Genomic DNA, 17,743 nt, shown 5'->3' with positions numbered 1-17,743 from the left:
AGACTGTGGGGGCAAGTGCTGTTAGCGAGTGGCATCTATGAAGGCCGGCTCTGTGGCACACGGGTGGGTGGTTGTGGTCATCACCACACCCGGCCGCCTTTGTCTCCCCAGTGCTGCTGATTTAGTTTTCTACTTTTTTTTTTACCAGACACCGCACCAGAAACTCAATTTGAGGCCGAGTCGACCTAGAGGAGACCCAGCGCCGGCGTCGTCGGCGGCCGTGGGCGGGTACCGAACTCGGGTGGCGACACCTCGCCTGGCGCCAGCGGCCCCGTGGGTTGACGGACGACGGAGGCTCTCGTCGTCGACGTTGCTGCGTCTCCAACGGGCACTTGCCCCCACAGCGAGTGGAGGCTGCGCGGGTTACCTTTGTCTCGTGCAGTGTTCTTCACTCATTCTCAGAGGAGGGAGTGGCGGGGATTGGTGGAGGTGGACACCTTCCCCAATAAGACGTCATCGGTGTGTTTGTGTGTCCGCTACGACATCTGAAACCATTGGGGGGCTTTGTGACAGCAGCACCCTGATGATGACGATGCGGGTGGAGGGATGGGGGGGGGTCACCATTTGTATATTGTCGGGGGAGGGGGGGGCACGTCAGATGGGTCGCACTAAAGGCCACCAGGGTGGCGGGTGGGGGGGGCCCGCGATTGCCTTGCAGCGAAGAACGCCGCTCTTAAGTGTCAGACTCTCAAAAGGGTTAAGGCTACACGGGGGTTGGGGGGGGGCATCTTCGTCTCATGCGCTGTGGTCGTTGTTCAGAGACGTCCTCCTGCGCTCTCTGTGCGCGACCACCGCCCGCCACACGGCAGCGCTCTGGCCCACGGTCACCTCGGCGTCGAGGTCCTGCTCCACGAGCCACTCGATGCCCGCGGCCGCCAGGGTCTCCGCCAACCTGGCAAAGGGGACGAATTGAAGGACGAGATTAGAACCGCTGCCAGCCGTGGAGCTTCCTTTGGCCGTCACGAATGGTGGAGGCTTGCTCAACGAAGTGGGCTCGTCGTCGTCGTCGTCGATGATGAGCCCAATGCGTAGCAGAAGTCAAACGACTGTGAACGTCGTGGTGACGTTGGATTCTAAATGCGGAGGGGAGATGCCGGAGGACCCGGAGAAAAATCCACGCGACCACGGGGAGAGAGAGAGAGACACCGCAAGCTCCAAATATACAGCAGCAGCAGCAGCAGGCGCCAGGGTCGGGATCGAACCCTCGACCCTCCAGCATACCAGGCGAGGGAGTCAACATCTCGCCATCGTGGCGCCCAAAGACAAAGGTCCCCCGGGTAGCCTTCAACCGGACTCCTGTGGCAAGTGGTGTTAGCAACGAGCGAGAAGCAGCAGCGCCTACGAAGGCTGGCGCGGCACACGAGGGCGTGGGGTGGCCGGCACCACGCCCGCCCGGCCGCCTTTGTCTCCCCCCGTGCTGATGTTCATTGCCCACCAGGTGCTCGTTTAAGCCCGTGTCCACCCACTACCCTCGCCGGCGAGTTACCCTCATTCAAGTTCAAGTTCATTGATTAGGTGTAGCCCTGTGAGCCATTCGGCTCTTGAATCGGGTGCAACCGCAACAAACAAAAAACAAAAACATGAACAAAAAAACATCTTAAAGTGACTATGTGACTGAGTGCAAACAGAAAATTCAAGAAAAGACAGCAAAATATTGCAGAAAAAAACACCGTACACCAACGCAGTGTGCAAAAATCCCAGTGGGATGCAAGTGAAACAACAACAACAACAAGACAACTTAGATTAAGGCCATCAGTCTAACTCTGTACTACAACAAACAAACGTGGCTAAACCAATACACTTTTCGAAAATCACCAAAATAAAGCCATGAAAGTCAACCAACAACAACAACAAGACAACTTAGATTAAGGCCATCAATCTAACTCTGTACTACAACAAACAAACATGGCCAAACCAATACACTTTTCGAAATCACCAAAATAAAACCATGAAACCAATGAAACAGTGATCGTAGGAACTGTGACGGAATTTTCACATTAAATGGCATAAACAACATGTACATTACCCCCCCGCCCGCCCGCCGCCCCATCCGGTGGCGAGTCGCCTTACCCCCAGTGGGCGTCGTGAGCCCCCCTGCGGCACAGCGCCAGGAGGATGAAGCCGTGCAGCGCCAGCGCCAGCGCCGCCAGCGCCCCGCCAGAGCGGCCGTCGAGCAGCGCGCTCAGCCGCTCCTCCTGCGCGGCGCTCAGCGGCTCGCGGTAGCTGTCCGAGGGCAGCCTTGGGAAGGGCTCCTGGCACACGGCGGGGCCGGAGGCGTCACGCGGGTGTTGGTCGGCAGATGTAGCTGCGTCTCTCCTCGGGTGCGTCCGTCCGACTGTCCGTGCGTGCGTCTGTTCGTCTATATGGGTCTCAATGGGTCTTTGAATGCAATCTCTATGGGTCTCTATGGGTCTCTATGTACTTCTAAGTGTCTGTAAGGGTCTATCTCTACGGGTCTCTATGGGTCTCTATGCATCTCTATGTACTTCTAAGTGTCTGTAAGGGTCTATCTCTACGGGTCTCTATGGGTCTCTATGCATCTCTATGTACTTCTAAGTGTCTGTAAGGGTCTATCTCTACGGGTCTCTATGCATCTCTGTGGGTCTCTACGTATATTTATGTATCTCTATGCGTCACTATGTATAACTAAGGGTCTCTATGAGTCTCTATGTGTCTATATGTATCTATATGGATCTCTACGGGTCTCTATGGGTCTCTATGTATATCTAAGGGTCTCTATGGGTCACTGTATATCTCTAAGGATCTCTGGGTGTCTATGTATCTCTAAGGGTCTCTATGGGTCTCCATGTGTCTCTATGCAATCTGAGCGAGACGTGCCCCGTTAGTCGAGTTCGGAATCAGAATCGGAATATTTATTGATGCTGCAGGAGGAATCCGATGAGCAATGAAGCTCTTTCGTCACAGACTGGACCAGCAGGGGCACGGGACTTCAGGACGTTATGACAACAAACGCAATACAAACAGAAACACGATCGTGGTGCAAGGCGCCAACAGAGGTAAACATTCATAATTAAGGTTTTTGGGTCAGATCGTGTTATTTATAAATGTGTCGCAACCCTCCACCACCCGACACGGCCAATTTCCCGGAGATGCTGGATGTGATTATCAGCGAAACGTCGTACTCAAATTCTAAATGATTATCTTCTTGGTTCTTTCGGTAAAGTCACGTAAAAGGGAAATAATAAAATAATACAAATTGAACATAATAAAATACAATTCTCACGCGTTTCGGCCACAACGCAAGCAGCCGTCCTCAGGTGAAGAACAGGTCTGTCGGAAAGACAGCATCTGAATGGACACCACCAGGCTTGGCAGTGTATAGTTAAGCTGGGTGGTGTTCATTCAGACGCTGTCTTTCCGACAGACCTGTTCTTCACCTGAGGACGGCTGCTTGCGTTGTGGCCGAAACGTTGTGAGAATTATTTTATTATGTTTTATTTGTATTATTTTATTATTTCCCTTCTACGTGACTTTACCGAAACAACCAAGAAGATGAATCCCTGCAGTCACGAAAGCTTTAAATCGAAATCTAAATGATTCATTCTGCAAACACACCGGTGGGCTGAAGAAGTCACTAATTGGCGTTTTGTCAACGTGACACATTTTTTACTGATGTCGGGTGGTGAAGGGTTGCGACACATTTATAAATAACGCGATCTCACCCAAACACCTTTATTATGAATATAATACTGTTCGCGAAAGCCTACGTGTTAAACAGAGGTGAACAAATCGCTCAAACACACCCAACTAAAACCATCCCCACCCCAAGGCCGTCTTACCTGGTTATTCAGTAGGAAGTGCTCGGACCGCATGGCTGAGAGCACGTGCCACAGCGAAGTCACGTGCTTGAGTCGGCATGCCTCGAGCACCTGCAGTGGAATGGGGGGGGGGGTCGCACATGAAGAACAGGTCTGTCGGAAAGACAGCGTCTGACAGACCTGTTCTTCACCTGAGGACGGCTGCTTGCGTTGTGGCCGAAACGTCGTGAGAATAATTTTCTTATGTTTTATTTTTATTATTTTATTATTTCCCTTCTACGCGACTTTACGGAAAGAACCAAGAAGAAAAACTTAAAGATATATTGACATTTTACCAGACGTGAGGCCCCAGCGAGCTACGTGGCGATGGGTCGTGATCGATGATGGAGAGTTTCTACCGCGCTCCCAACCAAGTAAAAATTAACCCGTGAAAACAAAGTTTTTCACTATAAATCCTTTATATGCGTGGCATCGGTTTCATTTTATTATTCATTTCTGTTTTTCTTGAGTAAGCAAGCAAGCAAGCAGGTGAAGTTAATATAAAGGATTTAAAAATGAAAGATCACCTCTTGACATGCCCCGTATATTCCCGAGGGCACTAGCGTTGACCACTTTCAAGAACCTGGTGGCTTCAATTTAACTGCTCTATAAATAGTCTCCACTATACAGCGTGGGGACAGGGATTTCATGCCATGTGGTTAGTCAACATTTGCGTCATCATGAAACGGGCGGTTACAGTCCTCTCGTCCTCTGGCTTGAGATGGCTGCCACCTATGGGTCAGATGATTGTCTGCCACAATTAAGCAATTGGTAATTAAATATTTAATTTTTTTTCACTAAAAAGTGTAAAATTTTGGAAAAAAATTTTCATGAAAATTAATTGTCAAGCACAACGAGTCTGTGTGCAAAATGTCAGCTCGATTGGATCACGGGAAGTGGGTTAAAAAACGACAGAAAGATTTGCACGGTCCTAAGCAAGCAAGCAAGCACGCAAGCACGCAAGCAAGCAAGCAAGTGAACTTAATATAAAGGATTTAAAAAAAACAACGAATAAATCGGCAACGTTGCGGCAGAACGAACGCGTCGGTCGGGTTTGGGGGGGCGGTGGGGGGTCCACCTGCAGCACATGCGGGGAGAGCTGGTTCATGCGGATGGTGTCACACAGAAATGGGCGCAGGCCGCTCTCGCCGTCGCCGCCGCCGGACGCCAGGAAGCCGGCGACGATTTGCACCGCCGAGTGGGCCTCCGTCGTGTAGAGGAACGACCGCAGCTGGCCACGGACTCGATCCTGCAGGGCGCTGGGCAGAGCCACCTGGCGCGTGGCGGGGGGGGGAGGAAGCGGGGGGAGGGATGGGGGGGGGGAAGAGACAGGGGGGGAGGGCCAGGGGGGAAGGAGGAAACGGGGGGGGGAAGAGGAGGAAACGGGGGAGGAAATGATGGGAGAGTAGTGATGGAGGAGAGGGGTGGTGGGGGATGGGGGGGGCGGGGAGGGGTGGTGGGTGATGGGGGAGAAGGGTGGTGGGGGATTGGAGCGGTGGTGGGAGACGGGGCAGGGACGGTGGTGGGGGATGGGGGGGAGGGGTGGTGGATGATGGGGGATGGTGGTGGTGGTGGGAAAGGGGTGGTGTGGAGGGAGGGGAGGGTGGTGTGGAGGGAAGGCAGGTGGGGTACAGGGGGGACGTTACGTGGTTGGGCTGGGTGCAATTTGTTACCTGGGGCAGTTTGAGGCGCAGATCGCTGAAGAGGACCGAGAAGTCCCGGTCCTGGGGGAAGACGAGTGTTGGCAGGTCCTGAAACACAAAAAGACAGAGATCCCCCGTGTTGCCTTACAGGCTGAGTCGTCCTAGCAGAGGCGCAGAGAACAGTTCATATCGTCGTCACCGAAATTGGCCGCGAGCAAAAATCTAATTTGGGTCGTCGGGTTCCAAACACAGTGCGCCAACCACTGCACCACCGCTCCCCAAAAAATGAACAACAGCCGCCATTGGCATCACCACGATCCTTGTACCACGGGAGGTGCATTTTGAGGCCATGTGATGTGTGAGAGGCTCATTGGCAGAAGGACACGGGACAGACCCGGGTGCCATGGGTTGACTGACTGAGATAACTGTCAAATATACCACCCGAGCCCCCTACTGTGCCAACGTGCCGCGTTTTATCCGCCCGGCACTCCGCTCGTTGTCCTGAACATCGCTTCTCCACTCTCCATTGTTGTAATAGCCGGTACTAAAGATGAATTACCAAAGCTATCAATAGAAGGTGTGCACCGAATTAGTTGCTCCTGTGGCCAATGCTATGTTGGCCAAAACAGGACAAAATATTAGCATAAGACTAAAAGAACAAAGACATCTTTAATACTCACAAACCTAATTGTCGGCAGTTGCAGAACATACTTTACATCGAGGACACTCGATGAAAAAGAGAGCTGTGGATGAAGGAGGGAGCTGTGGATGAAGGAGAGAGCTGTGGATGAAGGAGAGAGCTGTGGATGAAGGAGGGAGCTGTGGGTGAAGGAGAGAGCTGTGGATGAAGGAGAGAGCGGTGGATGAAGGAGAGAGCTGTGGATGAAGGAGAGAGCTGTGGATGAATGAGGGAGCTGTCGAGGAAGCATAGAGCTGTGGATGGAGGAGGGAGCTGTGGATTAAGGAGGGAGCTGTTGATGAGGAGGGAGAGCTGTGGATGAAGGAGTGAGCGGTGGATGAAGGAAAGAGCTGTGGGTGAAGGAGAGAGCTGTGGGTGAAGGAGGGAGGTGTGGATTAAGAAGGAGAGAGCTGTGGGTGAAGGAGAGAGCTGTGGATGGAGGAGGGAGCTGTGGATTAAGGAGGGAGCTGTTGATGATGGATGGAGCTGTCGATGATGGATGGAGCTGTGGATTAAGGAGCGAGCTGTGGCGGAGAAAGTAGAATAAAAGATAACACTCACCTGTCTGTGTGTTGGTGAGAAGAGTCGGCTACACAACATTAATGGTGCTGTTGATTGCTGGCCGTGGCATGGTGACTTCTAGTCTATGGCCAGAATCCCTCTTAGGGCAAAAATATAAATAACAGATGTAATTGTGAAGTACGGTGGGAAGAAGCTATGGTTACTGTCAGCCCGAGGGGACACTATCATGCAACACCGGGGCACCGCGCTCTCACCGTCACATCGATACGCGGGCGCCCGCGGATGAAGCGGTGCACGATCTGCCGCTGCAGGCCGTGCAGGTGGAGGTTGTCGGCGGCAGCCGCCGGCTCCGTCGCCGCATAGCCCCGTGCCGACGCCAGCAGCGGCAGAAGCTCCTGGTCGGCGTCGTAGGACACGACGTACGGCTCGCACACGGCGCTCACCGGCACCGGCAGCCTGGCGCCGGGCACAGAGGACGTGACGACGACGAGACGAGGATTCAGCACCAATTGAGACGAGGCTCAAAAGACAGCCGTCTCTGGTGTTGACCAATCAGTTTCAAGGACAAAGTATATATTACACTGGTCAACAACAATTTTTTTTTTCTGGCCTGGACTTTTGCAGCTGTTGTAGACTAATTTCAGAGGGCTGATTCCAAATCTGATCTCAGATTTGCTTTATCACATCTCATTTTTATGCTATCGGCATACCCCATTTTAATTGAGTTTTACCCGAAATTAACTCTGTCACTTATGATTGCAAGTTGTTGCGAGTCAGTGACTGCTTTAGTATTAAAATTTGGTGCTGTATTTTTAGGATAGTGTGTTTATAATATCATTTTACGTAGATATCCACATTTATTTAATATTTTTCTTCTACAGTTTTTATTGAAAATGCAATATTTGATATTTCAAAAACCTGATGTGATAGACAAAAACTGATGCCAGATTTGGAATCAGCACCCCAAAATTACCTTGAAACCGTTGGAATACCTTATGCCAGAAAAAGTGAGTTGACCAGTGTTATCAGAGTGTGTTTTTTGTTTACATTTTGACCACAAGAATTGTGGTTAATGCAGACGTGATTCCTCGTAAAAAGGTTTCAGTTTTGTTGCCAGAAAAAAAGGGAGAAAACCCCTAATCTCTAATTTTGGTACTGGCAAAGGAGGTCCAATGATGAGGGTTCTTCCATTATAGCGTACGCAGGCATATGGCCAGTTGCCTCCTTGTCGATCTTCTGTTGCCACTGCCATGGTTGTGGTTCCCAGTGTTTAATTTCAGCCGAGAAGACTAATCCGGGAATTCCCTTGGCAACGGAATGTCGGGTAGAATACATGTTGTTACGGGTAGGAATACTGGGTACTCTAGTGGTAGTGCCTTATGCCGATAATCCCTACTCCAAGGCAGCCGAGCAGCAATCCATAAAAATTTCAGCTAGAAATTAAGCCCCGCGTGTTCCCATGAACTTCACTCGATGATTCCTCCACTCGTGCTGAGGCCTCTGTACCAGAACAATGACTGTTTGACGTCATCCACCACACTGTGTTCAACAACCCCCACCACCAGCAGCAGCACCACACACTGTGTTCAACCACCACCACCACCACACCGTGTTCAACCACCACCACCACCACACTGTGTTCAACCACCACCACCACCACACCGTGTTCAACCACCACCACCACACTGTGTTCAACCACCACCACCACCACACTGTGTTCAACCACCACCACCACCACACTGTGTTCAACCACCACCACCACCACACTGTGTTCAACCACCACCACCACCACACTGTGTTCAACCACCACCACCACCACACTGTGTTCAACCACCACCACCACCACACTGCGTTCAACCACCACCACCACCACACTGTGTTCAACCACCACCACCACCACACTGTGTTCAACCACCACCACCACCACCACACTGTGTTCAACCACCACCACCACCACACTGTGTTCAACCACCACCACCACCACCACAGTGTTCAACCACCACCACACTGTTCAACCACCACCACACTGTTCAACCACCACCACCACCACAATGTTCAACCACAACCACACTGTTCAACCACAACCACACTGTTCAACCACCACCACCACCACCACACTGTTCAACCACAACCACACTGTTCAACCACCATCGCTCAATTTGGATTTCTAGTTATGCCTGCTCTTTACCCATAATGCTCCAGTGCAACAGGGACCGAGCTCGAGGTGAATGTGCAAGCATGTGGGATATGTGACCACGTGCAAGAAGACAATTCTGGTTGCACGGTGCATGAAGAAACATAAAGCAGAGCTCTGTGTCTCCGCACAAAAACATCAACATGTCAATGAATCCTTTGGCCTAGCGGATTTACCAGGCCAATGTTAAACTTAACTGTATTTACCAGGTAAGGCCCCACTGAGTTCTATGGCTCTTTTCAAGAAACGACCTGGCGACCACAAACGGTAGCTCAACGACGTGGCTTATCAACATCACGTGGAAATGTAGAGCAGCCAAAGACTCTAAACGCAGGCTTCTAAATGTCGAGGCAAAAACCGGAGGACCTGCAGAGAAATCCACACGACCACGGGGAGAGAGACACGCAAACTCCAAATATACAGCAGCAGGCATCAGGGTCGGGATCGAACCCATGACCTCCTGTATACCAGGCGAGGGAGTTAACATCTAGTCACTGTGATGATGATGATTATGATGAGCGAGAGAGACACGCAAACTCCAAATATACAGCCAGGGTCGGGATAGAACCCACGACCTCTTGTATACAAGGCGAGGGAGTTAACATGTTATCGCCACCGTGATGAATATCTGCCGGCCAAGTCACCCCTTTGAAAAACAGTTTCTTAGCTTTACTCGGCACCGTGGCACCCAAAGACAAAGGTCCCCCGGGTAGCCTTCACCCGGACTCTTCGGGCAAGTGCATTTGAAACCCTATGACAACAGAAGGAGGATGAGGACAATTCTAGAATGAACAGCGACGCGGTCGCGGACCGATCACCAACCCCAGCGCCTCGATGCCCACCGATGGGGAGGAAGGGAGTTTCTCAACATCTGTGCGTGATCTGTCAACCCTCGCTGCTGCCTCCACAGCGCGGGGGTCACTACAGGCTGCCACATGCAGCGGCCAGCGTAGCCACCGCCACCACGGAAGCAAACGAAACGGGCTACTGGCCAAATAGGGGCAGAGGCGACGGTGCACTGGGCACAGCAAGCGGAGAGGAACGCACGGGACGTCGTGAGCGTCGGCGGTCTCGCTGGCCGCCACCACGCGGTTGTGCAGGGCGACGAGGCGCGACAGGAGGGCGGAGGCGACGAGGCCGGGCCCCGTGCGACGAGGCAGCAGCACGAGCGCGTCGCTCTCCACGCTCAGGTCCTCCTCCAGCAGCGACGCGGGGACGCCCAGCTCGTCTGGAAGGCACGTGGGGCACGGGGAGATTACGCGTGCGGCGAGGGGGGGGGCAGACTCCTGCTGAGACACTGTGACAACTTGCTGCGATTTAGCCGCTCCGCTCGTTGTCGTGAGCGTCGCTCCTCTGCCGTCGCTGGAGGGCGACTGCCTCCCAACTACCCAGTAGCGTCCTTCACGGGCCTCCTTCATAGCGGCCGATCTCGACGCCGCTGGTATCAGTCCACTCAGCTCTACATAAGTCCATCTCCTCTCCAGCCCCCTCTATCCGGCCCAACAGAAGCTGCTTGGGCAGCATGCCGTGGCTGGGCATTCGGGCTGCGTGACCCGGCCGACACAGCCTCGCCTGCCGAAGGAGCTCAACGATAATTAATGGGGACCGTGTACAGATCTTTCAAGGATTTGTGAGCTCCTCACACTCGAATCCAGCCTGGTTAAACCCGGGATGGATAGTCGGCAAGGTAAGCCTGAATGTTTCAAACCGGCGCTGGGTGTTCTGGTGAGTGAGCGAGCGCGCTGCTCTTACTCTCATCCCTGATGGCCGTCCTCAGCTGGTTCCACACGCTCACGAACAGCTCCGCCTTGGCATAGAGATCATGCTGCACGGCGCCTACAATGGGGGGACCACACGGGGACACATGGAGACACAGAGACACAGAGGTGCAGAGAGACACGGGGAGACACACGGGAGACAGAGACGAACACTGTCACTTATCCCAATTATACCCTTGACTGCTATCGGTGTCACGTGACCAGACAAAGAAGCCATTTGGAAATCTCGCAGGGCAGGGCAGGGCACCCCTTCACGCTTGGAGTACGGCTCGTGGAAGCGGATATCACAGAGCTACCGCCTCTTCCTCCTCCTCCTCCCTCTTCTTCTTCACACACAGCAGTGGGCAGCAGTCTCCCCACCCACCCCGCCACATGAGAGTAGTGTTCGCGGTCGGCGTGACGGCTGAACTGATGCTTTTAAAAGTCATCGAGCCGGAGCATAGCCACGGCGAGCGAGTTGTTTCGTGTAACTGGACGTCTGTGAAATGGCGTTTCAATGGCTCCCTCATTGCATTCCTCCTCCAGGATGAATACAGATTCAGATCCTGAGAGCTCGAGATGCCGGGTGAGGTCCCACCCCCCGCCCCATGTTGAGGTGGTTCGGGCACCTGCTAAGGATGCCCCCCCCCCCCCCCCCCAGTAGACTCCCCCTGGAAGTCTACCCGGCAGCACGGCCCCACTGGGCGAAGACCCCGGGGTCGGGCCAGGACACGCTGCTGGCAGGACGATGTCGCTCGGCTGGCCTGGGAACGCCTAGGAATTCCCCAGGAAGAGCTAGAGTCTGTGTATCGTAGTGTATCATAGTGTCGTGTATAGTAGTGTAGTGTATAGTAGTGTCGTGTATAGTAGTGTAGTGTATAGTAGTGTAGTGTATAGTAGTGTAGTGTATAGTAGTGTAGTGTATAGTAATGTCGTGTAGAGTGTCGTATAAAGTAGTGTCGTGTATAGTGTAGTGTAAAGTAGTGTAGTGTATAGTAGTGTAGTGTATAGTAGTGTAGTGTAAAGTAGTGTAATGTATAGTATTGTCGTGTATAGTAGTGTCGTGTGTATCGTAGTGTATAGTGTATCATAGTGTAGTGTATAGTAGTGTATAGCGTATCATAGTGTATAGTGTATCGTAATGTATAGTGTATAGTAGTGTAGTGTATAGTAGTCTATAGTGTAGTAGAGTATTGTGTAGTGTATAATAATGTAGAGCTAGAGTCTGTCGCCAAGGAATGGGAGGTCTGGACCGCCACTACTCAACATACTGCTGCTGCGAACCTCACCAGGACAAACGGACTGATAAGCGAACGAACGAACTTACTTTAACACGTAGGCTTTCGCGACCAATGTTATTCATAATCAACGTTTTTGGGTTTAGATCGCGTTATTTATAAATGTGTCGTAACCCTCCACCACCCGACACGGCCAATCAGTAAAAAAGTGTCACGTTGACAAAAGACAAATAGTTCACTGCTTTAGCCGACCGGTGTGTTGAAGCCACAACATTTACAATTTGAGTACGACGTTTCGCTGGTAATTGCATCCAGCATCATCGGGCAATTCGCCAGAATAGTGAGGCTCTGCTGTGTCTCCCGTTAATGAGTTAATGATGACGTCACCCTGCTGCTGCTCTATATAAGAACGGGAGACACAGCAGAGCCTCACAATTCTGGCGAATTGTCCGATGATGCTGGATGCAATTACCAGCGAAACGTCGTACTCAAATTGTAAATGTTGTGGCTTCAACACACCGGTGGGCTAAAGCAGTGAACTATTTGTCTTTTGTCAACGTGACACTTTTTTACTGATTGGCCGTATATAGAAGGGAAGTAATAAAATAATTCTCACGACGTTTCGGCCACAACGCAAGCAGCCGTCCTCAGGTGAAAACCAGGTCTGTTGGGGAGACAGCGTCTGAATGAAACAGCACACGAGCTTGGAGCATATATAAGCTGGGTTGGAAGCGGGGGAAAGAGCGCCTTGACAAAATAATTTCAATATCAAGAGGAATTTAGCATATTTATGGGAAATGCAGGAATGTGATTAGTACTACATATGCCCGTGCTGCATATGTAGTACTAATAACATTCCTGCATGTCCCATAAATATGCTAAATTCCTCTTGATATGCAAAGTATTTGTCAAGGCGCTCTTTCCTCCATTTCCAACCCAGCTTATATATGCTCCAAGCTCGTGTGCTGTTTCATTCAGACGCTGTCTCCCCGACAGACCTGGCTTTCACCTGAGGACGGCTGCTTGCGTTGTGGCCGAAACGTCGTGAGAATTATTTTATTATGTTTTATTTTTATTATTTTATTACTTCCCTTCTACGTGACTTTACCGAAAGAACCAAGAAGAGAGGATATCTATGAAAAGGTTTGCCAAACTGTGAATGGTTTGGAGCTGAACTGGGCTAAACTAGCCAGTGTGACAACTGATGGTGCTCCTAGCATGGTGGGGTCTAAGAAAGGAGTAATTGCTCGCATTAACCAAGAGATGGACAAACATAACCATTCTCATCCAATAGCCATACACTGCCTCATCCACCAACAAGCGCTGTGTAGTAAATCACTGAAGTGGGACTCGGTTATGAAATTTGTGGTATCTTGTGTTAACTTCATTAGAGCTCATGCACTAAACCACAGACAATTTCAGGCATTTCTGTCTGAGCTAAATGTTGACTATGAAGATGTTCTGTATCACACAGAAGTCCGTTGGCTGAGTCGAGGGAGAGTTTTGAAACGTTTCTATGACTTACTTCCACAGATTACAGCTTTTCTGCTTTAAAAAAACAAAGAAGTACCAGAGCTCAATGATGCAGAATGGAAATGGCACCTTGCCTTTCTGACAGATGTAACAGAGCTACTCAACAGTTTCAATGTGCAACTTCAAGGACAGGGGAAGCTCATCTGTGATATGCAATCACATGTCAAAGCATTTGAAGTAATATTAGGCCTCCTCATCAAACAAGTGAAGGAGGAAAACTTCTGCCATCTCCCCACAACTCAAAATCTGTTAGCGGAAAAACCATTGGTTGCATTCCCAAACAAAACGTGTGGATTCACTGGAAAAATTGCAAAAGGAGTTCCAATTTGGATTTAAAGAGCTTCATCTCCATGAACAGGACATACAGCTTTTCCGTAACCCATTTTCTATTGACATTTGAAAATGTGGATACAATTTACCAAATAGAACTGGCTGAACTGCAGAATTGTGACTCTGAAAGACGCATTCAAGTCAAGCAGCCTTCATAATTTCTATGCATCTCTCCCCTCTGAGACATATCCTCATCTCAGGAACCATGCACTCAAAATGGCAACCATCTTTGGCAGCACTTATGTCTGTGAACAGACTTTTTCCAGTATGAAACATTTGAAATCTCCAACCAGATCTAGACTAATGGATGCACACTTGCTTCACTTGTTACGACTAGCAGTGACAAATATGGAACCGGACATTGACCATCTCATTAGCCAAAAGCAGGCCCATAGTTCCCATTGAAATACTGGCAAGTTTGTTGATTTAACTTTACTTGTTCTTCATTTTAAATATTGTATTTATTCCCGTTTTGTTTCTTCACTTCAAAATAAGATATATGCAGTGTGCATAGGAATTTGTTCATAGTTTTTTTTTAACTATAGTCCGGCCCTCCAACGGTCTGAAGGACAGTGAACTGGCCCCCTGTTTAAAAAGTTTGAGGACCCCTGCTCTATGGTCTTGTCTCTGCACCGGTGTTAGACCGGAGGACAACTGCCAAAAGGCGAGCAGTACACGGGCAAATGCAAATATCAAAGCGTGATTAGTTCGGCGAGGAAGCCACTGTTATAAAAACACGTGTTTCCGGCGCAAGCGAATGAGGGTCAAGGACGATGCATCGACAATGTGAGAGCATAGGTTTGCATGTTTTACCGAGACCATGGCTACTGCAGACTCGATGCCTTGTTCTAACGGGTGTCCACTTGTTGTTTTAATATCTTAACACCCCTCCTGTGGATCTAGCCAGAAAAGGGCAAACGCCTGTTATTAGTTTTTTTTTACATCGCCTTGATACTGGCAAAAAGGGGTCCTCATAGATATATATATATATATATATTTTTTAAGTAAAGCAAACAAAAAAAGAAATAGACAAGAAAAAAGTAAAGCCATCGTCGTTACGGCCCGTGTCGATCCACTGCTGGATGAGGCCTCGTCACGCTTCGCCTGTCATGGAAGGGCGGTGACGGGCGGCCGGAGGGGACGAGGGGACAGTGGGGGGGGGGGGGGAGGTGCGTTTGACCATCCAGGAAGGTCTCGGGGGTGGGGGGGGGGGGGGTCGAAGGTCGCCAAAGGTGGCACCGAAAGCGGAGCGAGCGTCACGATGGGGGCCACGTTACCTGGGCGCACGGCGGAGAGGTAGCGGCGGATGGACCCGAGGTTGCTCTCGCGATCCGCGAAGCAGAAGCGGCTCACGAGCTCGCGAGCCAGAGACACCAGCGCCGGCAGGTGACGGACCAGACGCAGCTGGCGCTCCTGGGGCGGCGGCGGGGGGCGGGAGGCGTGAGCAGGGGGGGGGGGGGCAGGCGCGTCGTAGGGCACCTCTTTGGTTCCTTTCTGATGTTACGAAGGCACTGGGAAGCTGTGCTGTGCACTTTTAAATTGTCTACATTTGGAAAAGTCATCATCTTTAGAGATTGCTTTTTTGGTGTTTAGTTGGTCGTCCTTCCCTGCACCTCCGGTTGGCTACGAACGGTGCGCGAAAGAAGTTCAACAAACATACATACAGAGTGTGGATTAATCTCCACCACGGAGAGGGACCCGTAACCTCCCATAGGGATCCCCTGTATTCGCAGAGACTCACAGACTAGCCGAAAGACCCATCGACTCCCAAAGGGAGCCCTGTACCCACAAAGACTCACGGAGAGACCGACGAACTCGCACTCGGAGCCTCGTCGCCTCTACATAACGACCCGCAGGCTCGTGGCTCTGCGTCCGTGGTGGAAAACGAAGGCGGAAACGGCGCCCGGCCCCGCAGAGCCGTGCGCGTCCTGCTCGGCTTGCGCCCGGCGGAAATGCCGAGCGACGGGCGGGAACGGTCACATACCTGGGCGAGGAAGAGGGTGAGCACCGGCAGCTCCTGCTGCAGCTCCTGCTGCTCCAGCAGCGAGGAGAGATGCTGAGCGGAGACACGGGGATGGTAGCGCCACAGCTCATCCTGCTGCTGCTGCTGCTGCGTGGGGTCGCCGTACAGCATCCGCATGAGCGGACCGCGCCGGTCATCGCTGACACGCCGACGCAGTTCCTCGAGGTTCTGCTCCAGGTCCTGGTGGATGGAGAGGGGGGTGGGGACGGGGGGGGGAGACGGGCAAAGAAGACCACGAGGTCACAGGAAGTGATGTCTATTGCTCGCTATTAACGAACTAATTTTTATTTTTGCCAGGTGAGGCCCACTCACGGAGGGAGACCTGGGCCACAAATGACAGTTCAGCCAGGTGGAGCAGCGGCCAAAGTAGTTCACATCTCCTAGCCACCGTGATGATGATGAAAGAGAGGGAGAGACACAAACTCCAAATATACAGCAGCAAGCATCAGGGTCAGGATTGAACCCACGACCTCCTGCACACCAGGCTAGGTAGTTAACATCTCAACCCCCGCTGCGCCGATATCCAGAAGCCACTGCCTTCAAGAAGATGATTATGAGTGCGCTTCTTTGGAATGGAGGAGAGATGTCATAAAAAAGATGAATTAGAACATTCAAATGATTTTGAATTTTCCCGGAAGATTACTCCGAAACATTTGGTGGCGCTTCGGAGACAGATTTGGCCAAATCATTACGTACGTATGTCTGTATGTATGTTGAACTTCTATCGCACCGTACATAGCCAACCGTGCTAATCGGAGGCACGGGGGAAGGACAACGAACTAAACACGACAACAAGCAGTTGTAAAGAAATTAGTTCTGTCAATCTAGATGTTGATTTAAAAGCACGAGGCTCCAGGTGGCTTCATGATATCGGAACAGAAGAGCGTTCCAGATGGCCGCGGAAGCGCATCCAAAAGCGCCGAGCCAGAAGCCGCTGCTACTATGGAAGTGGCCGAACGCCCTGGGCGCAGGCCCGGCTCGATTGTGGGGGGGGGGGGGGGTGTGGATGGGGGGAACTCGCCTTGAGCAGCGGACTCAGAGCCTGGCGCGTGAAATCGCTCTCCCAGTCCGCCCGCTGCTGGCGGCTCGTCAGCTTCCCGTCGTTTGCGTCTGAGAAGTAGGAATGGGGGGGGGGGGGGGGGAGCAAGGGGTGGGAGTGGACAGGGGGAATGGGGTGCACGTGGCTACGATAGCTGTTACCTAGCCCAGTACTATGAAAGACACTGCAAAGCTGAGTAAGACTATTGACTAGCCCACGGTGCACCCAGCCCATCCACTCACCCCACAGAACACCCAGCCCATCCACTATCCCTACAGAACACCCAGCCCATCCACTATCCCTACACAACACCCAGCCCATCCACTAATCCTACAGAACACCCAGCCCATCCACTATCCCTACACAACACCCAGCCCATCCACTATCCCTACACAACACCCAGCCAATCCACTATCCCCACAGAACACCCAGCCCATCTACTATCCCAACACAACACCCAGCCCATCCACTATCTCCACAGAACACCCAGCCCATCCACTATCCCTACAGAACACCCAGCCCATCCACTATCCCTACAGAACACCCAGCCCATCCACTAATCCTACAGAACACCCAGCCCATCCACTATCCCTACACAACACCCAGCCCATCCACTAATCCTACAGAACACCCAGCCCATCCACTAATCCTACAGAACACCCAGCCCATCCACTATCCCTACACAACACCCAGCCCATCCACTATCCCTACAGAACACCCAGCCCACCGCTGTCGCCGGGCTCCAGGTGCAGTAGGCGAGCCGTCGCCAGGTGAACGAGGAGCAGGGCGTCGTCGGTGCTGCGGCCCAGCGCCGACGACAGCTGCTGCAGGTCCTGCTCCAGGTGGCGCAGCAGGAAGGCCGCCGCGTCGCCCACGCGGGGATCGATGAGGCCGGCGGTGCCCTGCGCAGAGACAAAGACAAAGTTACCCGATCCCACCGCGTGGCCTTAACAGGCCAGAGGGGCCA

At 51.9% G+C, this 17,743-nt stretch overlaps 1 protein-coding gene across 1 annotated transcript in view; it reads right to left on the bottom strand.

The window, feature by feature from the left end:
• Positions 1 to 6: 6 nt before the first annotated feature.
• Positions 7 to 17,743, bottom strand: part of LOC133357228 (E3 ubiquitin-protein ligase RNF213-like) — an 86,873-nt gene continuing 69,136 nt past the window's right edge. Inside the window, exons 37-48 of the mRNA XM_061575057.1 lie at positions 17,504 to 17,678; positions 16,759 to 16,847; positions 15,699 to 15,917; positions 14,992 to 15,127; positions 10,609 to 10,692; positions 9,904 to 10,084; positions 6,917 to 7,118; positions 5,492 to 5,569; positions 4,897 to 5,091; positions 3,801 to 3,890; positions 2,071 to 2,252; positions 7 to 892 (exon numbers count right to left, since the gene is read on the bottom strand). Coding sequence (XP_061431041.1) covers positions 736 to 892; positions 2,071 to 2,252; positions 3,801 to 3,890; positions 4,897 to 5,091; positions 5,492 to 5,569; positions 6,917 to 7,118; positions 9,904 to 10,084; positions 10,609 to 10,692; positions 14,992 to 15,127; positions 15,699 to 15,917; positions 16,759 to 16,847; positions 17,504 to 17,678 — 1,788 coding nt within the window. The 3' untranslated portion in view covers positions 7 to 735. The remainder of the gene's footprint in view (positions 893 to 2,070; positions 2,253 to 3,800; positions 3,891 to 4,896; positions 5,092 to 5,491; positions 5,570 to 6,916; positions 7,119 to 9,903; positions 10,085 to 10,608; positions 10,693 to 14,991; positions 15,128 to 15,698; positions 15,918 to 16,758; positions 16,848 to 17,503; positions 17,679 to 17,743) is intronic.

Source organism: Lethenteron reissneri, chromosome 57, assembly GCF_015708825.2.
Source record: "Lethenteron reissneri isolate LAM-NWPU_2019-01 chromosome 57, ASM1570882v1, whole genome shotgun sequence".
Classification (NCBI taxonomy): Eukaryota; Metazoa; Chordata; class Hyperoartia; order Petromyzontiformes; family Petromyzontidae; genus Lethenteron; species Lethenteron reissneri.
The sequence above is the reverse complement of the archived record's forward strand: the minus strand, read 5'-3'. Positions and strand labels throughout refer to the sequence as shown.